The sequence below is a fragment of the Apteryx rowi genome, unplaced genomic scaffold, assembly GCF_003343035.1.
Source record: "Apteryx rowi isolate R43461 unplaced genomic scaffold, aptRow1 scaffold_28, whole genome shotgun sequence".
In the NCBI taxonomy this organism is placed as follows: domain Eukaryota; kingdom Metazoa; phylum Chordata; class Aves; order Apterygiformes; family Apterygidae; genus Apteryx; species Apteryx rowi.
In genome coordinates this window covers 546,671-571,052 of record NW_020449196.1, presented here as the reverse complement: position 1 = coordinate 571,052, position 24,382 = coordinate 546,671, and the positions used below count along the sequence as shown (strand labels likewise).

At 43.7% G+C, this 24,382-nt stretch overlaps 2 protein-coding genes across 2 annotated transcripts; one reads left to right on the top strand and one right to left on the bottom strand.

The window, feature by feature from the left end:
• The first annotated feature begins 3,469 nt into the window (after nt 1–3,469).
• On the top strand, nt 3,470–20,094 carry LOC112967561 (galanin receptor type 1-like). Its single transcript, XM_026068851.1, has 3 exons — nt 3,470–4,326; nt 5,479–5,544; nt 19,719–20,094. The coding sequence occupies exons 1-3, from the start codon at nt 3,619–3,621 to the stop codon at nt 20,034–20,036; spliced, it is 1,092 nt and encodes a 363-aa protein (XP_025924636.1). The 5' UTR covers nt 3,470–3,618; the 3' UTR covers nt 20,037–20,094.
• A 3,233-nt stretch (nt 20,095–23,327) lies between these two features.
• Nucleotides 23,328–24,378, bottom strand: DDX28 (DEAD-box helicase 28; the record flags this gene model as incomplete). The annotated part of the gene is made up of 1 exon (XM_026068806.1): nt 23,328–24,378. A coding segment is annotated over one exon (807 nt), but the record flags the coding sequence as incomplete, so codon positions are not given.
• Nucleotides 24,379–24,382: the final 4 nt, after the last annotated feature.

The following is a 24,382-nucleotide window of genomic DNA, read 5'->3' as shown; positions in this document are numbered from 1 at the left end:
CTTGCACCTAACAGGCTAAAAATGTTACCATTTAAATATTACCATCTAACATTTTGGGTTTTTTCCCCCCACTTTTATTTCTAGGGCTGACCTTCTCCCTCTGCTCTCCTTGCTGTGGGAATACTAATTTATCTAGAGAGGCCCAACGCTGTCCTCCCTCAACAAGACACTTCTGATGGCTGTTCAGCCAGGTACTCCCCATGTGAGCCCAACACTTTCATTTAGCCCGGCAGCAACCCAGACAAAGGCAACTACCACTGGCTTCCAGTTCAGTCTCCATCTAGGTGACATTTCTATGATTTCTATATTTCTTTCTCCTAGGGAGAGTATGCAGTTTCCTTGTCCTCATCCTTTCACTTAGGTTTAAATGTTTGTTGTCTTTACCCAGCAAGCAACACAGAAGTTCTAAAGAATAACAGTATTTTTAGAGCTGAAATACTTCACATAGCTCAATCCATATTGCATTAGCTGTTTCTGGATTTCAGGTTAAACGTGCAGGATTTCACAGTACCACACGCCATGTGGGTTCTCCCAGCAAATCAGACATTACACCTTCTCTTCCTAAAAGAAAAATAAAGTGCCCAACTCCTGCATCCRGGCTTTCTGGAGAAAAGCGGTTGCAGGAATCGAATCTTATTTTGAGGTTTTCTAAAATGCTGGGGAGGTAGCAGGGTGTGATGGGATGCTCTCTGAAATTCTCATCCTACCTGGGCTACTGAACAGCAATATTGCTCATGAGAAGTGCTTCGTGCCAGTATGGCAGTTCCCTCCCCACTGCGTTCGGGCTGTGAATTCACAAGGACAGAATCTTTGTCAAAAACACACCATTTAAAGCAGTTGAGAAGTTGCAGAAAGGGAGGAAATAGGAGGATATTTTTTAGCTTTTGAATGCCACAGTAAGCCTGGTTTCAGGGTGAGTTTTCAACAAACATGCAGCTAGCACTGGAAATGATTTCTTCTCAAGTAAAATCAGCCAGCTTCCATCTGCAGTCAGACTTGCAGCATCACAGGTCTCTAGTGAAAACAAGCTGAATTTTTGCACCTAACCTACTGGATATTTAATAGAACAGGTCAGCACCACTTCACACCCAGAATRTTCATTCTTCCTCCTATTCCTCCAGTCAAAACACTATTACTGAAATCTGAAAATATTGGAGCAGTCTGGTTTGATGTTATTGCAGTAAAACTCTGAAGACAGACTGAAGAGCTGGGAATGCCCCTTCCTCAAGGGATTTAGGAGATGGAGTTGTTCAGGTTTGAAAAAAAAAGATACACTTCAGAAATGTAAAACCCCTCTCACCCCCCACCAGAGTTTTACTGCCCTCTGCCTATTTTCTGGGTTTCATGTGACATGCAAGCTTTCAGGTCTGCGAGGCTGTTTGTTCTGCAGGTGACACACACATGCAATCAGTCATTGCCTCAAAACTCCTGCAGTGGAAAATACTTGTGATGCAGTTTATTTGCTGTCCAAATCCACTATTATAAGAAATACATGCTTTCATTTTGACACAGGAGATTGCTGTGGGTTCTTCTTAAATAATACTTTCTGGCACAATGGCCTACTAAAGAAAAAAAACAAAACAAGAAGAGAGACATAAAATGCAGATGTGGCTGCTGAAGCCAAGCCTCAGCAGCGTTCTCTAAAATGCTGTATGAAGTTACATGAGTAGTATTGCAAAAGTAACCTTACAATGGTCCAGTACTATCAGAAAAAGAAAACCGTATTTAAGTTYCATGATTTAAGGGGGCGTGTGCACAGGGGTGGGGAGGAAAGAGCAGCAGGTGGAGTCGATTACTGCCTAGTGGGATTGTATGCTTGAGGGAAAGGAAGGGCAGGACCAGCACAGGAGCCATCCAGCAGCAAGGGGGGAGATGCCAGCAGATGGCACTCGGATCTGCAGCACGACTCCAGGGCCTGCAGGCTGCTGCGCTGCAAACAGCTGTCTGCAAGCCCAGCAGCTCTCCTCTCCGGCACAGACGAGAGATTTGCGAGGCTGCAGCATTTCAGAGTGCCCAAGCGCTGCGGCACAGCGTGCGGGCAGCCACGCCGCAGCAGACCAGGAGAGGAGCGGAGGGGCATCCAGCGCAACCTACTATCTTTCACTCCCTGTCCACCTTCCACCTCGCCCCATAAGCAGCCTCAAAATGGGGGGGGGGAGGGGGAGGTGGAGAGAATACAGAGACTAGCTTCAGTGCAAATTTTAAGCAAGAGCTTAGAGAGAAATTGCAAGGCAGAGCAAATCTCAGTTACTGCACTCTGTTCGAAAAACCTCCAGTCTCCCTCCAACATCCGCAGGAGCCGGGGTGACTCTGACCTGCGTGACCACTGGAAACGCAGGTAGGCACTCATCTGTGCGGGGGACTGTCCTGCATGCACAGACCACTGCGTGCAGGTACAGTTAATATTTGCCTAAACTTTGTTTCCTCTTACTGCTTGCAGAGTTCACAGAATTCCTTAACAAATATGAGGAAACAGACCATTAAAAGCAAGTTGCTTAGTGCTTTCTAAAACATACATACTCTCTATACAAGCAAGTATCAAAAGCAGTAACTGAGCCATTAACACTTAATAAAAAACAAAAGCCTTTCTAAATCTATATCCCTATCCCCAGGCGGGGAAGATTGCAGCTGCTCACCAAGATACCAAGACTGAACCTTTTCTTTTCCAGCCCAGATGCTCTTGGCACTGCTGGGCTGAACCCGGAGCTTCTTTGGGGCTGCATCAATGAGAACCATGAGCTACTCAGGCACTAAGGAATTTGGGAATATATCCAAGAATTGGCAGGAGCCAGCTGCTGAACTGAGGGCTTTCCCAGGCTCTTGTGCTGAAAACAACACATCCAGACTCTTTTGTGCTCTAATGTGAGCACATTAAAGACTATGGGGGGGGGGGGGGAAATCCTGCTCTTCAGATAAAAGCTGGATTTTAGCTTTTTCCCTCTCCACACAGCTGGTTCCAACACTTTTCCCCCTAGTGCTGCACAGGCTCCCACTCCAGCAGCTGCTGTTCAGTTCATGCCCTTAGATGAGAACTTGCTTTCGCTCTCCTCCTCCCCTCCTGGCGGGCGCCGGGCTGGGACAGAGCTCGTCAGGGCTTCTCGTCCAAAGGGCTCGGGTCTCAGAGAGCGCCCGCTCCCACCGCCGCCGCTCCGGGCAGAGCTGGGAAAGCAGGGGCGCGAGCCACAGCTCCAGGGACCGACGTGGGAGGGCAGTCGGAGAGGAGGGGCGTCAGAAGCTGGGCTGCAGCCGCTTTGCCTCTGCTCCAAGCTCCCAGTGCAGCTTCATCCTCAGCCTTTGTGGCACAGACTCTCTTCTGCCACAAGAGCTCCTCCAACGGCGACCGCAGCTGCCAAACCTGCAGTTACGTCCTGGACGAGACAAATTCCCCGGAACCCTTTTTCCTGGCTCCTGGAAGAACCTGCGCAAGTCATCCTGCAAGGGACAAACAGCACCTGCGAGAGCTTGGAAGGATTATCCGAAAGAAAGAGCTCCCCAAAGCAAAGGCACAGAGCATCAGAAAACCCAAGCATTCAGCCTCTGGCCACCACCAACACAGACCTGTCCCACAGGGGTCAGGGCTACAGTAACCGGTCCCTGCCTTCCGGACAGCCCAGCTCCATGGAGGAGCAAGACAACGACTTGGTGCTTTCCCTCGGAGCCAACACCCACAAGTGCAGCCTTAAGACTAACCAAACGGAGTCCACGCCATGCTGGTCAGGAGCAATGAGCAGCGGCCCCGAGGTGGTGATTGTACCAGTGCTTTTTGGGCTGATCTTCCTCCTGGGAATGGTGGGGAACACACTGGTGTTGGTTGTTTTAGGGCGCCTCCGGCCTGGGGGACGCCCATCACGCAGCGCCACCAATATCTTCATCCTGAACTTGAGCATTGCAGACTTTTCCTTTCTGCTCTTCTGCGTCCCCTTCCAGGCCACCATCTACTCCCTGCCAGAGTGGATCTTTGGTGCCTTCTTTTGCAAGTGGGTGCACTACTTGGCCATGGCGACAATGCTGGTCAGCATCTTTACTCTGGTGGCTATGTCCGTGGACAGGTACATCGCTGTGGTTCACGCCAAGCGTTCAATCTGCATCCGCAGCAAACGCAATGCTGCCCTCGGTGTGGGCGTCATTTGGCTGCTGTCTCTCCTCATTGCCATCCCTGTGGCTCAGCACCAGGCCCTTGTGAGTGGCCATCAGCAAGCACCCAACAGCTCCTTCTGCTGGGAGCACTGGACAGATGGTTCAACAGCCAAGCAGACATACAAGGTTACTATCTTGGTGGTGGGATACCTCCTGCCCCTGGCACTCATCACTTGCTGCTACGCCAAGGTGGGTGAAAGGGCTGTGAGTAGAGTTCAAACAGATGAAAAGGGTATCCTCAGACTCTTGGTGGCTCGGATTTACACACTGAGGCTACCCAACCAGCAAATAATAGATCCAATCCTTCTCATATCCCCTCTTGGGAGGGACTCCTTCTCTGGGGCAGGGGGAGAGAAGCAAATGAAAAAAGGAGAGAAGGGGGGGGAACCAAATCAACCCACCTACCCAGCTCCCCCAAAGGATTGCAAATATTTCTATTCAGGCACAAATGACTGAACTGCTGCAAGCTCACCCCCAGCCTGCCACCTGAGTCCCCTAAAGACTCTTGTTTTTCCTGTCAGTYTGTCCTCTCTTGATAACAAATGTTTGTTCCTGTTAGGTTAAGAAGCCAGTGCTGGGAGAAACTGTGCAGTGTGTACAGAAATTGCATTAAAAACAGCTCGCCCTGGTGTTGGGTTTGKTTTTTTTTTTGATACAAACCTCAGAAAACTTGCAAAAAGGTCTCAGCATCAGAGTTCTATTTGGCAAGGGATCTCTTTCTTTCTTCTTGTGGATTGCCGTCACTGAAGTTTTTGGTCTTGCCTTACCAATCTCAAGTGCGTTTGAGACTGACAGTAAGAGTATGAGTTGTATTGGCATACAGAGTAAGTTTTCTGTGAATTTTCAATTAATCCCGTGTTGTGCATTAGCTTGGAACTGCCAGGAAGCGGACTTCCAGGACAAGGCACTTATATTTAAGCTAAAAATCTCTAAGCCTCAGGTCTTGCTTGTCACAGGAGGATAAAACCACGTACCCTGCATTGGAGGGCATAACTCCCATCACAGTAGCTCCAGCTGGTTTTGTGCCCTTCCTGCCCTTGGTGAGCACACTGGCAACCAGAAAGGGAGCCACATTTAATAGAGGCATTTTTGTTAATCAATTAGGGGTAATTAATTAGGTAATTTAGACTTTTAGCTCCAAAGGCCAAAGTATAATCATTGCCAAGTTACAGCTATGCCACAACCCGGTTCTGAAAGGTTTAATGTAAGCGTTGTTAACGGAGAATTTCCCAGCAGAAACTCATAAGTTTCTTATGACTCTCCGGATGCATTGAGAAGTTCAAATACTAACACATACCATTCAATTTCCCATTCAACATATTGTTCTTTTTTCTTTTTAAGGTTTTATATCATCTCCATACAAAAGTAAAGAACATTTCCAAGAAGTCAGAGAGATCAAAGAAGAAGGTAAATGTCTGTTTCATCTGTATATCGACTACAATGTAATAGGCACAGCAGGTCTCCAAAATAACTAATAGCTATTCAAGCTTCATTCACATACTGAAAGTGTCATTCATGTACTAGTTTTTCAGCTCAAGTTTCAGACTGAGGTTGAGTTTGTTATACCTTTATAGACACAGTACAAAACAACACCATTACTTAATTGCTACATTCATCCCTATATACATGCTTGCTGGACTGCCTTTTGACTTATTGCGCTATAATAGACTGCAAAAAGATCTAAGTTTTTTAGTACACCTCAGCAAGCAAAAAAGCAAAATGTGAAGAACCCTGGAACTGAAGTAACTTGGTTTTGCTGCAGTTTGCATTTAAGATCTTTACTAAGATTTTGTTCCAAGTGCGTGGTGGATTCAGGACCTGCTCAGCATTTTTGATTCCTTTGCCAGCCAAACCTCACAGTTATCCCTGCTCAAGCTCTCTGAAATCAGCAGAACTGGAAGTATTTGCTGAGGAAAACATTACGCATAGATTTTTTTTTTCCTTTTAAGAATAGAATAGAAATTCAGAATAAATAAATAAAAATTTAGAATAATTTACTTTTGAGTAATTAAGCCACAGTTAATGGTGAGTTTTGCTACTTGAAAACTTCTAACTTCAGTGACACTATACCAGATTTACCTGACATGAAAGCAGAAACTGTTATTCCAGCCAGTCACATTTTAATTATTGTGTGCACAGCAATGAGCAAAGCCATAAATTATCTGGCTAGCCAAAGACAGCAGGCAATGGGGCACTATCATTAGTTGCTGATAGCGCAGCCTGGTCACAGCACGCTGGCGGCGCAGCGACCGCACACCCCAAGCGTGCATTGCTGTGATCCTTCCTATGAGCAAAACGAGGATCATTACAGCAAATGTGGCTATTCGATTGAAAAAGGACGCAAGACGTGGAAAGCATCGCAAGGCTTTGGTTTGGCTCCTGCAAAGCCAGACATGGGCCCCACAGTTGCAGTGAGCTGYGGAGGCGTCAAACCCTTACCCATCTCTGGGCACGACAGGCTGCAGCCAGGGATTATCCACCGGCGGCCGAGGACTCCCCTGCGGAGCCAAGTCACTCATGAGACGCAGGGTTCAAGACCCTAGATTTCAGCATGCTGCAGCTATCCTGCCTAACAACCTAATCCTGCACTTCTAGTGATTCCCAGGTCTCCAAAGAGAGCTGGGTAACAGAGGCAGAAAGATTATACTCCTAAACAAATCAGAACCACCTGTTGTTTGCCTCAGAGAGCAACCAGTCTTAGTAACTTAACATTTCATATGCAGCTATGGTACCACAGAAGAATTTACAGTGCTTGTCAACATAGACATCTTCATGATCAACCTATTTAGGAAAAAGCACATGTATTTTAGAAAGATTAACTTTGCAATTCAGATGCTATGGTAACATTTCAAACAAAAGTCATGTTTTTTTTAATACTAAAATACTACTATCTTTCAGGTATATCCTCTGTAACATTGCTCTACACTTTTATGGTCTTGTCTGCAAGATGTGCTGCTTTTAGCTAATTTAGAGCTATTACAGAGAGTATTGCCAGTCTTTTATGCCAGTGAATCCCAAATAGATTTAACTACAGATCATATTTAGTTTCTGCTACTAGATTACATTCACTCACATACACTCAATTTTGTCGGTACAATACTTACGGGAGGCATGCATCGCTCCTTAACTGGTCACGCACCTACACTGCCTGTAAGGATAGAAGTCAACTGGAATTTGCAATATTACCTTGCAATGCAGAAAGGCTACAGAAGTTACCAATAATACACTATACACACACACAACATTTCACTGACATATGAGTTACTTTCTCCTCCTCCTTGGAGGGCTTTCGATCATGTTTTCTGTGCTAAGTTGCTGAGTTCCCACAGTAAACAAAGCCTCACAATATCACTTCGCTTATCTGCTTGTTCCTGAACCTTATTGAGATTAATGTTATTAATCCAGCTCATCTAATTTCAAATAGCTTCCAATGTTTATTGGAATCGATTTGAATCAAATTGCCTTTTCTAAGGTAAAAAAAATTACACAACAATTAGCTGCTATGTGCTGCCTGCTACAGGAGCACCACCACCAAACCTAGGTGAAACAAATTACACTGAAGGATGCCATGTTTTATCTTGCCTACTGAGTTTCTGCTGAAATCTGGTACTGCAACAGATATACTGAGAGTTAAAACTTGAGCAACAAGGGTTTAATTTCTGGGCAGACAGCACAGACTACAAGCGGAAAGCACAGTCAGAAGCTGATGTGCCTAAGAGACACTGACACAGCCTGCCTTGACTCCAGCAGCTGCCACAAGAGGTGGCCAGAGACCTGTCGATGATTTTGTTCATTTAAACTATAGCAAATAAAGGGCTAAAAAGCACTATCCTTTTGCTTAGGACAATTTCAAGACTTCACAAGTTTGCCAAGTTGCTTTAGGGGCCAAAAAAATCTACGAATCCCTAAACAATCTGCATGCTTTAAATCCCCCCCCTCCCCTTTCCTTACCTATATATGAATGGAATGCTACCAGTTGTCAAAAATTGCTAGTGACATCTTACCTGTAAAGCAGTAAGTTACAGAATATCATTTACGATGGTCTTTTTTTTAGAATGTACCTCTGCATTATTTTCAGACATGACCTGTAGTTAGATGAAAAACAGCTCTCTGGTTTCTTCAGCTTTGGGTTTCCCAATTAGGTATGACTGAGAAAACTAATCTTAAAAGGTATCTTTGACTCAGCCTGTTCAAATAAGTTAATGGCAGAGCACTTCTCCCCCCACCCCAAGTATTTACCTGGCTGTAATTCTGGAGCCCTCAGTAGCAATTATTGTTCCTTCTGGCAGAGTTAGGGCTGGTTAAACAGGTAGTCTGTTCAGATGAAAGCAAATTCAAATACATCCTTCCTTATACACACATACACCTGTATGCATATATGTATATGCACATGTCATCTTCCATAGTTTGTCCCGTTCAGCACTCTGTTCAGAAACTGCCCATCTAACCTTTTGGCAAGCCAGGCAGTCTCTTTAGTGTCCCTCCTCCAACTATTTTTTGATTTGACCACTTCTTTCAGCACTTTATAAGCAGTGTTTATTAGGTAGGCTGCAAACACACTCAATTTCTGCGTGTGCTTTCCAAGTATACTTGAAAGACATCATGTCAATCATTTAGAGCAGATCTTCTTAAGAACACTTCACGCTACAGCCTAATAGGAGATTTGTATGTGTGTGTCAGTTTTGTTAAATTAGCTTCCTTCATCTGTGCCTAATTGGTTTATTAGTGACAAGTACTTCTGTTTGTTTTTAATTCATAAACTTCAGAGACACAGTGAACAGCTTTTGCTTATTTTGCTCCAAGATGTCTGACAAGTGAATCTTGCTCCATGTTTGAAAGGTTAATTTAGCATATACAGAATATTTAGCTTTATGAAATGTTTGTGATTTCCGTGGCCAAACCCTAATTGTCTTGATCAGTCAAAAGAAAGCATAACATAGAAGCAAGATCTTTTAACGTGAGGTGATAAAGTTACCCGATTCGCATCTGCTAATTCACAATGTGCATCTTGACCACACCAAGATGGAAAACAGCACTATACTGGTACTAAAGAGTTCAGGTGGGAACTATGACTACGCAGATTCATCCTACTTCATTCCTATAATTTCAAGAAAATAGGACACGAGCTGTTCTCCTCCTCCCATCCAAAACAGAATGCCTTCTGTTTTGTTTTTAAGATTAAGCAGTAAGTTTTGCGAACAGCTATTTGCACAGATCTTGCTACCTATGGCTGGGCTAAATATATGAGTAAAAGTTTCAAAAGAATAAAATTTCAAGCCTAGGGTCCTTGTTGATCAAGAGTTGCCAGTGAAATGGTCGCCTGCATCACCACTGCAAATGATTTGTCTTGCCATGAGCTTCCATGGGTTTGCCGATCAGAATTCCAGAAAATACAACACTTGGCCTGTTTTGCGCTATACAGCCTCTTCAAGGTCAGAAGACTTCAAAATTAAAAACACAGTTTATAGAAAAAGCAGGGTTTAGGAAAGACTTCTTGGGACAGCATTCCAGATGGTGGCTGAAAACCCAGCATCATTGTTACTGTCCATTACAGACTGCTTAAAAAAAAAACAAAAACATCCCCCCCCCCCCACACACACACACCACATCCACCCAGCAGCCTCAGGATTGCATAAGATTTTGAGGAATGGCATGATTAGGGATCTGGGATCTATAGCTTTCATTGACCTTGTTGGAGTCTTGATATGTTACCAGCCCTTCTACCCCCAAATCCTGGAAGCACTGATAGTAGACTGAAAAGGCATCATCCTAATTCACATGGTTAGAGTCACTGAACACAGAAATGCATGCGTAGGAAAGTATTACAGGGACAAGTCCGAAGTGAAGCCACCTGAAAGGTCAGAGAAGACCTGATATTTGGTCTGCTATAGAGGCATCCTATGAAACTCAGATCCGTATGCAAATCTGGATAAGGCCAGCATTTACAGAAGAGAGAGACACCGCTAGATGTAGACCTAGGGTTGCTTCTGAAGAGATAATAATAGCATGGCCATGTTAACAGTCCCAGTACTGTGCCAGCATACACCAGACTTTCCTAGTTGCATTGCTGCAGCAGATTAGAAGACAGACACATAATACTGGATTTAATTCCCTCTGAACACATGGAGTATATTAACAGAGCCCAGATCCTTGGCACTGTAGTTCAACCTCTCCCTTTAAAGGTCACATCATAACAGTCATCTGCGAGGACCCAGAGAGCTCAGACAGCCCTCCCCTACAACCCCTGAGAGTCAGTGCCCAAATACATGCTAAGTAGAACAAGTTTGTCTTTAATAGTCCTAGGGATGATGTACAACCCTCCAGGCTTCTGTACATCACAAAGAAAACAAACAGGTTTGTGCTTGGGATGCTGTTTGTAAGCTTTTAAATTACAGCAAGATTATGTTCAAACTACTGCACCTTTTTCAATTTGTGTATACTTGAAAGCTTTCAAAAATTTCACTTGCACGAAGGTTGATACGTCCCGACTTCATATTCTGCTATCAAAAGAGTTTCACCTTTAATTCAGATTCCTACTTGGCACATATTTTATATATGCTTGCAATTTATAATGTCAGTGCTGGACATCTTCAATTTAATATGCTTTTCTAGTTATATGTAATATCTATGCATTAGATCAAGGCAGAAGTTTAATACTTTTACAAGTTTAGACTGAAAATACACATGAAGAACCAATCTAGATTGTGCTTGCAGCAGCAGAAAAGAGGCATAAGTGTCAGCCTGCCCATTTAATTCCATGCCAGCTGCACAAGCTCGCCAGCCTTAAAATGGAGATGGCGTGATGCTGAAGACTACCCTTTGCAATTTTGGATAATTGTTTGTTGAGGCAGGCCAGCAAGACCACGCAATAAGAAATCCCATGCACCTCTCTACCCCAAACATACCTTATTTCAGTTATTTCTTTTCTGCATTAGGCAGAATACAGTAAGTCTGTAATTTGACTCCAAGGAAAATCTAACAACTTCCTACCTGACAGTGTTGAAAAGCGTTTCATAAAAGCCAAGCCCTAGGAACTCTGAACATACATTTGCAATAAATAAGACACTCTAATAATGGAAATGAATGCAAACCAAGGTCTATTCTGATCATGAAATGGTCCTGTGGTGTCTTACTGGCCTCTGGAACACACCAGGGTTCTTCACTGTTTACTTAGTTTTGCCCTGTACATTTTTAAAGGACAAACAAGCATCGCAAACCTAACAAACCAAAATGCCTTTTTAAGTTTAAAAAAGGGTCCGAGAATGCAAATTTCACAGCTATTTTGCACCAGCTTTCTCAATGTGACTTGCTTGAACTGTCCTGGTCTCTGCATACCTACTGACCTCCTTTTGCTCAAAAAGTCAGACTTGCACCCCCACCCTGCATCTTTACCCCACATATCAGGATGCTGCAGCTATTATTTATTTCATATTCAGTTTAGGTACAATAAGTGCTTTTGTTCTGTTTTGGTGTTACATCTAGATTCTGTTGCAAAGCTTATGATCTGCTCTTCCAGTCTCCTTTAACTCACATGGTATCAGTTAAAAAAGATAAGAAATACACTGGTTCAGACAGGATGCCCAGCTAGCTCAGCACCCCATTTTCAGTGGCTGTCATTAGATCCTTACAGAGGAATAACCAAAGAAACAGGGCAAGGACATGCCATACTTCTCCCAAGTATTCTCCCAGCTAGCAACTATTTTCCGAGTTTGTTTTTAAGTAACTTTCATTGGATTTCTCTTTCAAGTGTCTGCCCATGGATTGCGAGGAGACAGTCAAAGCTTTTGTAGGTGAGAGGTTCTGCGGGTTAAGCACTGCTTTAGTAGATTCGAACCTGCTTCCTACTAGCATCACTTCTTATATGAAAAGAGACAGTGGACAGTCAACCCATGGTCACTCTTTCCATCTCGCAGCTCTGTAGGTCTCCTTCCCTCCCACCCCGAGTGTCTTTTCTAGACTGAGGAGTCCCAGCAACTGTATGCAACTTGAAAGCTGCAACTGTATTTGCTTCCTTTTATGCTGAACTACTTTGACTTCACACAAGTGGAAGGTTTCCGTACAGCCTTAAGTATGTATTGCGATATTCAAGGCTTCAGCACTTGAACAGCAATAAATACAGCAAAGGAGCATGGGAGGTCCTGGGATCCTTCTAGCAACAAATATTAATCAGAAGTGAAACCCTGCAAGTTGTTTTGCTAACAATAACCTAGAGTAGCAGGATTAGAGAGCATCATTACCAATTAGTAGATAATAGAAGTGTCATAATGCTCATAAGCATTTATGAATACAAAGTGGATGAATATTAAGAGCATCAGCAGAGGAGATTAGAGGCATAATCACAGAATTGGAGAAGTGTGCAGAGCAGCAGTCAGAACACCACCAGCAAGCTCCCAGGAAAGGAAGAGTCCATCTCAGCATGCAGTGCAAGTAGACAAGATGAACAGACAACCCACTGCAAATTTATTTGTTTTTATCCCTCGTCTTTTTCATGACAGCCATCTCTGATGGCAGGAAAGGAAGTCATTTCCCCCCCGCCGCCACCTCCACTGCCACCTCCTCCTCTCACCAGTGTGGCTTTCAGATTGCTAAAGAGCAGCTCATTCCAATATGTGCCCATGTGTAATAACAAGGGGAGGAAAGACCAAAGGGTACCAAAGTGCTTCTTAAGAAAGAAAGATCATTTCATTATGGGCTCAGTTGAAGCAAAAGAAACTACTTCCCTATATTTAAGTTGGTTAAGGATAGGCACAGTCTTTTTGGAATCAGCTGTTCAAAACCAGAAACATGCTTATAGTTCAGTGCTAAATGTGTAAGGAGTCCAGAACACACTTTGGGACCTTTCAGATGTTAGAGCTTTATGGACAAAAAGGAAGAGGATTTTCACAAATGCGAGAGTCAGATTTGACTGTGGGAGTCAGTCAAATCCGACAGTGGGAGTCAGATTTGTGAGTAAGGGAGAGAAGAACATGACACCATGAAAGAAATAAGAAGCTGACAGCTTCTGCACTGCACATTGGCTTAAAGAGAAACTCTGAGCAAAGGAATGCTATTGACCGATTTCTGTGCTCAGAAAACAGAGGCTCCCAGAATCAAGGGCCACAAACACCGTTTTCCTTCGGAGAAGCTGGTAAGAGCCTCCAGCAGTGCAGTGCTGCAGCATGCCGAGCCACACGTCCTCCCTGGGCACTGACACAGTGTACCTGCAACATCTAAAACCAAAAGTTTAGAGCAGCATTGCTCATTATATTTTTGCCACAACTTCGCTGCTGTAGAAGTCCATTATACAGCCAAGGCAGAAGCTCTGTAGTTTCTACAAATCCAAGTCTGCGGCAATCAAAACACATACCAACTGTCTCTCAAACTTTAAGGAAAAGGAGATGCAAGTTAGAGACAAATGTAACAGGAGAAATAAATTCACCAATAAATCACCTGATCAGATAGCCTTCATATTAAAAGTCAAGAGAAAAGCCATGGCTGACACACAGTTGCTGAGGAAGCATGGTACRGTGTGAAGCAGCAGCAATAATTTTGTCTTTGGAGTCACAGCAGTACATTTATAGAAACTAACTTAGGGGAGTGAGGGCAACAAAGACTCAAAGTCCAAAACAAATTCATTGCATCTCCTGTCCTCCCAAACAGTAGTAATAAAGGAAGGGTCCGTTGTTATTTACTAATAAGACAGTGCAGAAGAGCAGGTACAGGCTTCTTTGTACTTCTTCCTTCAGTGGAAGGAAAGGGAAGGGAAGAAGAAGAAGAAAGAAAAAACAAAAAGCAGTTGTTGCACTAATAAGCCCAGTTTTTCTGCAAACTAGTGAGAAGGTTTTGTTTTAATAAAAGCCCTACTGAATATTCCTTCCCATTTCTGTTTGACTGAGGCATGCAGTACAAACAGATGGTCTGATCAGCTCCAAGAAAAGGTATGCTAATAATAAACAAACCAATGGAATATTCAGAGGGCTTGATTCATTAGGGGACAACCCTCATTCTGCCCTTGACAAGTTGCCTGACAAGTTGAGGCAACTTCATTAGAAATTTATCAAGAGTAACAGCTCCAAACACATTTAATTAAATGCTAAAGACTTCATCATCCTTGAGAATGAGGTATCTCCCATAAAAAGCATCTTTAAACATCTTCCCCATTGCTTATTGCAGGGCAGGTGAAGACTGAAAGCAAGAAATAGTTTGTCCAGGGCTGAAGATCAAAGGAGAAAACAGACATAGAAAAGCAGAAGAGCTAGAGGTGACAGCCAAATCACCTGGAAAGATGCCAAAGGAATGTGCAAGTAAATGCTAGGCAGCCTGTGCATGGAAGAAACAATAAGAGAGAAGCTCATCTATTTATCTGACAAACAAAGATAAAAAAAGATAAATATATATTTATTTATGACTGCTAGTCTATTCCCTGCTCTGCCATTGATTCACTGTATACCTTCCAAGCATGCCTGCTTTGTCTGCACAACAAATAATGCGCTGCTAGCTCCTTTTGTGGTGCTGCTTGGGAGATTTCTAGGTGTGCAAAATATTAATTGCCTCCCTTTAGAATAAGAGACAGTCAGATAATTCACTAATGCCTGTTACACACTTCTATTACACCCCCACTGAAACTTCAGAGATGAACCAGAAGTCTAGCGTTACTGTTGGTTTAGCTGTGCCCAGTCAATCTGTTAACTGTGCAAGTTGTCACAGTCCACTAACGAACTCAAGCAGCACACAAGCTATTCGGATCACTCCCCAACCACTAGTCAGAGGCTACATTAGCATTAGTTTCAGCTTCAGAAAAACTTCCATGTTAAAAGCCAGAAGCAATATTTTGTTTCAGTTTCTTCTATCTTAACTAGATATTTCTGAACTTGGAAAGAATAGACTGAAGAAACATGTTTTGGAAATGGAACTTGTGTCACAAATCCCATATATTATTGCTCTAGTATTACCTATGTTTCCACCTGTAAAATCCCAGATAGCTGGACCTCAGGAACAGCTTTGTGCTAATACATAGCAACTGCAAATCCACTTTTTAATACCAGCTCTATGCCGAATGCGTGGTTCGTTATTTCACAATAAAAGAAAAAAAGACCCTGGGTATATATCCCTTATTCAAAAGAAGCCTTCAGTGCTTGTAGCCCCCTAATTTAAGCAGAAGGATGCTATGAAAGGTTGCCTTGGTAACAAGCCTAAGCTACCTAACACTGGCAGAGGAGGAAAAAAGTGGCACTATTATTGCTGGTGAGAGATAAGAATGGAACCTGTTTATTAGTATTTCTTTAGTACCCATCATAGCACAGTAGGGAAGCTAGTCCCCACAACACCACTACTTCTGTCTTTCAGTCCCATCAATTTCTGATCATACCAGTACATTATTAAGGATATCACCCGATTCCCAGTGGAGTCAGTTTTAGGAAGTTGGGGAGAAGAGGTTGTTCACTCACACAGTAACATGCTTAGTCACCTTGCATCAGGCAGGTCTTCTGGTCTGTGAACCATACGTGGGATGCACTCGGAGTATGCCAGGTACAGGATGAACACACAGGTTATTGCCTTTCAAAATTAATACAAGCTTACTCAAGAGGCTTATTTGACAGAAATCCCTGTGTGTTTATTTTTCTTGTATTGTAGACAGATGCTTTCTCTTATCCGCACAGAAATCTTGATCTGATGCAATAGCATCCTTCTCAAGGTGTTAACAGACAGCTCCTGCAGCTTCTGCCGGCCCGTTTAGTTCTTAATGCACACTTAAAACAAACTAAGGTGGTACTTCTAGCTCAATAATTATCTTATTACAAGAGATCATTGGTGTAGGCCATATGCAAGCATAGTAAAGATGGTGCCCATCCCACAGAGGGAAAACCCCTCTTCATAATGCCATTGATTTTTCTGTGTGGTTAAACACCAGGAAGATAAAACAGTTTCCAGGTAAAGCACCTTTAGCCCACACTACTACTGTCATAGCAAGCAGAATACACTTTAAGCATTTTAGTGCAATTCATTCTGAAAAAAGACCAGACAAAATGTTTATTTCAAACAATAATTATAATTCTACTGTGCCCTCATGTTCAGCAGGTTTTAATAACCATACTTGGGAAGGTCACAACAATACAAAGGACCTGATCTAACTGCAGTTGTCTAGATGAAGTAGGCCCTAGTCAGAGATTTAATAAAGAGCTATTTCTGRACACAAATGTAACAGCTTCATGGAGCTGCAAGTGGCTTTTAGAGTATTTTATAATTAAAAAAAAAAAAACCACCACACACACACAAACACAAGAGAGTTTTAAAGTTCTAAACAATTGTAGAAAACTTCAAGAGCATCATAGAGCTATTACTGAAGTGAAACAGAAGAACCTGGAAGACAAATGGATTTCCTGCCTTTTCACCCTGTATCTCAAAGCCCCCCCCCCCCCCAATCTCCTGGAACAAGCCAGTTTACGAATGTTTCAGACATATTTGTAAGAATTTAAGCAGCATCTCCCACAGGTGCTCATGTATGTGAATGCAAACAGGTTTTGGATATGATCTCAGATGCTCTGCACCAAGATCTAACTACCTTGTATTCTTTCTGCTCTGAAGTGACGCAGCTCTGCTTCTCCCTGGAGCACGCCGTCATTATTTCCAGAACATGACCTCGGTAGCTAGCCTGCACCACAAATGCCTCCCATTAGTCAGTGTACATTCACAAACACTAGACCTGTTTCATTGATATGGGAAGATGGGAAAAGCCCTCACTGAAGTAAAGACTCCATGTGAGTGAAACTTTATAAGATACCGGAAGAGCCACTGACAAGGGACAAATTGAGAATGTTCTGAGGAGAAAATATTTTAATTTTACTACTGTCTTTTGAGACACCACAGAATCCATCTAAGACACAGTCCCTTAGGAAACCAGGCTTCACATTAGTTCTGCTACTCAAAGAATAACTTCCGTATTTTCCCCATATTACATTTCAAACAAGACCAAGCACATGTGATAGAGGGGCAAACTTACTAAAACATGGTGCAGTTTCTATTGCGCCCAAAGCCAACAAGAGCACCAGGGAGCAGCAAAGCCTGATGAACTGCCCTCCCGGTTTAATGGGAGCCCACAGGTACCCGGCCTCAGCCCAGCTCTATCGAGCCACCTGAGCCCTACGGAAATACTGACTGGGAGTCATGCTCAACTTGGCAAGTCGTGCCAACCGTGCAATGCTGCAGAAAAGCCGCAGAACACGGAGGTTTTGCAGTGGCTGTTATATTAGTTGTATTTTAGCTGGGGGGGGGGGAAGGGGGGGAGAAAAAAAGAAAAAAGAAAAAAGTTTTCCCTTCTCCTTAAAAAGGTTCCAAATTAAGTAGCTTTGGTTTGTTGAAAGATGTATGCAAGCTTGACTCTTTGTAATTTCTATTTATATATTTTAACATAACAGGTATGGAGGGCTAGAGAGTGATTTAAAATACTAGAGATTAAATCCTGTGGCGTTTCTCTAGCAGGCAAAACAACTGCTAGATGCAGCCATTATAACCAGTGATTAAATGAGTTTTTGTTCACTAGAAAATTACCTCTCCTCTAGGAAAGTAATTATGTGTCATTCACGTGACATCAGGGAAGCGAATTATTGATAAGTGCTGAGCTAGACTAGTAAAGCTGTAAACCTTCAGCTGAAATAAAATCTAAGGCTTCATCGATCAGACTTTGACTTCATTGCTTTTCTGCTGCTTGTACAGCAGTTCACATTCTCCTTATAAGAAGGATGGCTGCATATTCACAAATTGTTATATTCATTCAAATGACAAAATAGAAATACTAAACACTTACCGCTCCTTCACCTTAAGCTGAAGGGATGCGTGTGAAAAACACACATCTTGCTGTGAATGAGGGGAGGGAAGTCATGCCTTTCCTGTGCATCAGCTACTGCATCCCAAGAAGGAGGGATTAAAGAGGCGAGAAGATGCTCACCTTCCTTCTCACTGTTTTTGAGAGCTCCCAAAGCCAGGTGGAAGTAGCCCTGCAAAAACACGGGGAAGAGCACCACAGGGCCCCAGCCCTACAGCCCCTCGGGGGCCAGGCTGGGCCTGCCAGCAGGGCTCAGCAACTTCAGAGTCCTGCTAGGTAGAAAACAAGAGAAAAGCAACACCCCTATGCTGCTTAAACTTGAAAGGTGAGGTCCCTTTCTTGAGGGCCTCAGGGTCTTATAGAAGGGAAGCTGAAGTGACTTACAGTTTGATTCATCTCACTGTAACTTGTGGTCAATAAAAGTTATCCTTCATCCTCTCCAAAGGCTACCAGGGAAAGAAAAATAAAGACACACTTTTGTTGCTAGACAGTCCCATAACTATATCAGGTTGAGGAATTTTTTACTCAAGAAAGAAAACACCTTTTCAAGAAGGGACAAGTTATTTCTTGACATACACCCTTCCAATCCCCAGAACACAAGCTTTACAGCAATACTCACAGCAAAAGGCTTTATCCACATTGGTCAGTGTTTCCCTCTTGAGGAACAAAAGGCAGCCTGGGCTCAATGCACAGAAACACCGGCACCCCAGCTTCACGGGGAGGCCCTGCCTGTCCAGATTCCTCAGCCCCAGCCCTTCTCCTCCARCTACACCAGCAAGAACAGCAAAAACCAAAGAAACACCCTACTAAACTTCACATCAAAATAAGTAAAACAGCTCATACTACCCAACTTTCTTCCAGACTGCATCTCTCCACACAGCCCACCACCACTGGCTTAATGAGGAGGCCCCTCAGCCCTCATTAACCTCCCTGGCTGCAGCTGTGTGGGGCATCACGCCTGGGGCCAGCTGGCCGCTTGCCAGGGCTGCTTCCAGGCCCCTCGCGTTAAACTTAACAGGTGACTTTAAACACTGCTGTTCTGAGAAAACATCACCTCAGTTCCCCRTCCACATAGTGCTCCGGGGCTCCCAAGCGTGGGGATGCGGCAGGGGGAGGGCGAATTTCAGTGTCCCATAGCAGCCAGCCTTGCCGCTGGGGCAGCCCACCATGAGCGCACGGCCCTGCAAAGCGCCTGCCGTCTTAGAGGCAAGGCCAACCTCTCTGCAGTAATTGCCTGACTAGGAATATATTCTGTGGAAATTTCTAAGGAAGAGCATTTAATATTTAAAAAAAAGCCCTCTGTGCATTGTTTGCTTGGTCTCTTCCAAAAAGGGAAACTCCTGGAGAAATCTCTCTCCTCAGACATACACGGAGGCCAGTCTTCATTACTGCTCTTTCCACGAAGCCAAAGATTGTTTTCCCCTGCAGTTATTTCCAATAGCCCTAATGTTCCTCAGCCTCCTCATGTTGTTTCTGCTCTTCTATATAACGTGGTTAGCATTATTGCTATATCCTCTGTACTGTTTGAGGTTTTATGGGCACTAACTCCATCACCTGTAGAATTAGTTGTCTGAGCCAAAACCAGGAAAGCCTGGTTTTCCAGGGAGGAGAGTAGTTTTTTAGTGTCCTTTTTCATATGGTCATAATTTGTCCACCTGGCAGTGGCCAGTGTTGCCCAGGTCATGTTGCCTTCATTACCAAAAGAGGAAGCCAAATTCCTTCTTACCGCAGACTCATTTAAGTGCTGCAGCCATTTAACGCATAATCTTGTCTTTTACAGACAGCCCAGACGGTGCTGCTTGTGGTTGCTGTGTTCCTGCTCTCCTGGCTGCCCCACCWCATCATCACTATGTGGGCAGAGTTTGGGCAGTTTCCCCTAAACAACATCTCCTTCACCTTTCGCATCATCTCTCATTGCTTGGCCTACGGGAACTCTTGCATCAACCCGATCATTTACGCCTTCCTCTCGGAAAACTTCCGCAAGGCCTGCCGGCAAGTCTTCGCCTGCAAATTCTTCTTGCCGCCAGTTCCCGCTGAGAAGCTGGTGAGAATACGCATGGAGAACTTCTCCACCACGCACTCGACAACTAATGTGTAAAGCAGGCTCACAAGTGGAAATACATTTGAGGAAGAAGTAGGGGGAAAGGGGGATATCTGTAGAAAAGTTATACAGGTGCGCTTCATGGAGCAGTGTCTGCAAGAACATGGACGCTGTCAGGTTTCCAGAGTCGTAGGAGGCATTTCTCCAGCTGGCTGTTAGGACACTTCACACAGCTTGTCTGATGGCACCAGGCTACAAACATCAGAAATACCTGAATGTCCTGCAGTGCACATGAGGACAAGCTCTTACACAGCTGTAGTTATGCCCATGCAGGCTGAGCTATGGGCTCACACAGCAGGTAGAGTATGGACAGACAAGAAGACGGCAGCTCATTATGTTTAAACACTCATTAGGATGTGGACTATGAGTGGCACAACATTTAGAGAGCACAGATACAGCAGTTTGGGAAAAGTCTATTCACCAAGTCTTTGAATATGTCTTTGTTTCTTAAAAGTGCTCGGAGTTTTACCGCATGTGATCTACATTTACTTTTAGCTCAATACCTTTGATGGGGTCCCTAACCTTTTTTAGGGCTTCGCTATAGTGTTCACCCATCGGGTAGTAAAAGCTTTCACGTGACATACCTGTCAGTGATGTGGATGTCTGCATTTGATGGTTCTGTATCAGCTTATGTACTTCAGGGTTTGAATGTCTTTGTGCTCCTGAATGTTATTGCTACTGTTAATCACTATCTCTAATAACTGCTTGTTTGTGGACATCCGTAGGAAAGTGAGATTTCTCAGTATGCTTAAGAGAACTGTGATTTTTCTGTTTGAAAGCAATGTTTACAAAAGGTTTTACTGGTAAATGTAATGTTCTCTGAGCATATCTACCCAAAGCTTTTTATTGGCCACTTTAGTATATAAATGCCAAAAGGTCCAATTTTTTTTAGAGAGAAGTAGTTTAATCAACAGTGTCCTAGCAACAATCAGTTTAGAGCATTTGTACTGAATTTAAGGTTACTGTTTGTGAATACATAAAGTGCATATTGCTTCAAAATTTAAGAAGCATATGGCTGAAAGAACTTTATTTTTCCACTGTGTTGTGTAACTTGTGCATGTTGTATTAAAACCTGGTGCGCAGCAATTCAGACTAAGCTGTTATGGCCCTAACCATAACACGGTTCCAGATTCATACACAATCATCAATATTTTGAAGTTTTTAAGAGTTATAGAAGTTAAACTACAAATTATATGTTGAAAAAGCATATCAAAAACATCCAAATAGAACTTCATAGAAACATCTTCAACTTGTTACGGCCATCAGAACACATACAATTCATTTCTATAACATATTTAACACTGCACATTCTCTGGGAGGCAGGCAGCAACTGAGTATTTATGCTAATACAGTGAAGTACAACTTTGAAAATTGCCTTGTATTAGACTCTTGAGATGGAGTCAGCCTGAAATTGCTTAGGCAAAGCACACGAGCAAAAACTAGAATTTCTAACCTGGAGTTTCTTTAATGCAATTCACTTCATTTAAAATAATTTGTTTGACTATTGTTAAAGGGATGTATGTCTCAGCAGATCACAAGATGTGGTACAACATACGATGCATATAACAAATGGAAATAGGACTGTGTAAATTATACAAATTATTATAACTTGTACAGATACAAATACTACAGACTGCCCCCAAATTTCTTTTTTTAAGGATTTACCCTACTCCTATTCATGAAGAGGATGTTTCTGCTTGTGAACACATAAATCAAATGATGGGCAGTTTAATGAACTTCAAATGAGAGGCAAGTAGCCTGTGTAATGAATGGGTCCAAAATATAAGTTTCCAGTCTCCCCGTGGGTTGCTATTCCACTGTATGTATACAGAAGTTGAAAGCTTTGTACTGTATAGAAGAATTTTACTACAGCTTGTAACTTCTCCTAAGCGTCCCTTACCATCCAATGTGAAAAAGAGCATATGTACTATTTCTAGCCTCATTAGAGCCTTATCCTTAATTGATTATCTATGCAAGTTTTCTATTTGTTCAGATTTTACTCTCACATTAAGAATGAGAGCAGCTCCAATGGCTTATTTCCTTCGAAACCAATGATTCAGAGATGCCCTTTTCTGACCTTTGCACTCACCAGCTTAGTATTTCTACATACTGAGTTTTAGAAAAGGTAAAAGTGGATAGCATGGAAAAAACAGCCACTGAAAGAAAAAGCTGTGATAAATCACTGTAACATAAATCAGAGCTAAAACATTATTCTTGCATGATTATTTACCATGGATACAAACTAGCAGCTAGACATGAAATAACCTCAGCCTCATTTTAATCCTTTTGGTTTAAAGCAGAAGAGAACAACGACATGACATTCAGAAGAAACCTTATGAACTCACTCCATTACAGTAGAACCTGTGAGTCTACATACTGGGTTTTTTTTTCTGTCACAGGAGACATCTCTCAGATATTTTTTTTAAAATCAACTCATAGAATAGATATGTCATTAAAGCATGTTTTAGACAGCATCATGGTGGCCACCATATTTCTCTCTCTTTGCAGAACAATGCATTAAAAAGGTGGCACCTAGTACTTGGGAGGAAGTAAGTGCTCTCCCTAAGCTATAGACTACACTATGGTCTATAATAGAAAAAATTGCAATCAAGACATTAGCTCCATTCCCAGCTCTGCCACTGGCCCAAACAGTTACTTTGGATCACCTATATCTCAGTTTCTCCAACTGATAAGTGAGGATAATCACAGTGATCTCCTTCCTCCAAGACACTGTGCATGAGGTAGATTGCTAAAATACCACAGTATCAACAGCTACTGTAGTGAAAACACAATTAGAAAATTTAAATTTTTAACACAACAAGCAGAAAACATTTTCAGGCTTTTTTGCTGTTGTTTTTATACAACATAAAGCAGCACAGACACCCTTTCTCAGGTGAAAGGTAACCATAAAGTGGCAAATAAATGCTTGAAAAAGCCTTGAATTTTATTGCATTCCCACCCAGTTTTCAAAGTATCTGGTCTAGAATTCTCTGAATGAACTGCTATGCCACAAGAGGATCAAATACAATTTGTCCTTTAGTCTTTCCACAGATAGCTATGGCAGGGCCAGAAAGAATAAGTTATAAAAAAGTTAGAAAAATAATTTCATCTTTTTTTCTGTCACAGCAGTTGTTTTTTAATAATGATGCTTAGTTGCTGTTGATGGAAAGCAGTGAAATACAACAGAGCAGCACACCATACAGGCATACTTCCCTCTGATTTGAATTTAAGTTAAACATCCCAGCAAAATCAAACAAAAGCAACAGATAAGAAGAGACCATTCTTGGGTCTTCTCCACGGGCATTTTATTACTTGTCTATCATTTTCCTTTCAGAAAACTGTGGGTCGTAGCGTCTGTGAAAATGACTGCTGCAGCTTCCAGAACAGTGCACAAAGCTAACCTGACCACCTGTTACGAAACTCACTTCTTTATTCCTTCAGCCTAGCTCACGGGCTTAAGCTCACTGCCTCTGCCTCAGTGGCTCCAGACTTAGTCCCCACAGGGCCATTTATTACTCTTGAGCACCTTGACTCAAGTCACTTTAGGCAGAGGCTCCTTAATAGAGGACTCCATGCCTGGGAGATCAGTCCTTTTCCGGGCCGCAGTCTCTATTTTCCGCACAAGGTCAACATCCCACCGATAGGTGACAAAACTAACCACGGCCCCAGGCACCTTGCTGCTGACCCGTCCGACCCGCCCCGCGCGGTGCAGGTAGTCCTGCAGGGTGGCTGGGAAGTCGTAGTTGACCACCAGCTGCACACTGCTGGTGTCCAGGCCCCGGGCGGCCAGGTCAGTGCAGACCAGGATGTCCACTTCGCCCTTCTGGAAGGTGGCAAAGATGCCGGCTCTGCTGGCTGCCGACATCTGTCCCTGCAGCCTCAGGTGCTTGATTTTGTGGTCATCCAGGATGTAGCCCAGCCAGTTGACGGTGCTARCATTGTTGCAGAAGACCAGGACAGCCCCGGCAGACGGCCGGCGGTCCTTGATGAGCTGCAGCAACTCGGTCAGCTTGTCCCGGCACTTGAGGCGGACGAACTTCTGCTGAACGTGGGGCGGCAGGCTGTGCAGGCTCCGGGTGGCCAGGGTGACGAAGCGGCCCACGTCGGTGAACTTCCCCAGCAGCTGGCTCAGCCCGGCGGGGAAGGTGGCGCCCACCACCACCACCTGGGTCCTCGCCTCCCCAGGGCCGGCGGGGCCCGGGGCGCCCACGGCCGGCGGCGCCTGGGCCAGGATCTCCTCCAGCAGCGCCGCGAAGGAGGCGTCCAGCAGCGCGTCGGCCTCGTCCAGCACCAGCCAGCGCAGCCGCCCCAGGGCCAGCAGGCGCCGCCGCAGCGCCGCCCGC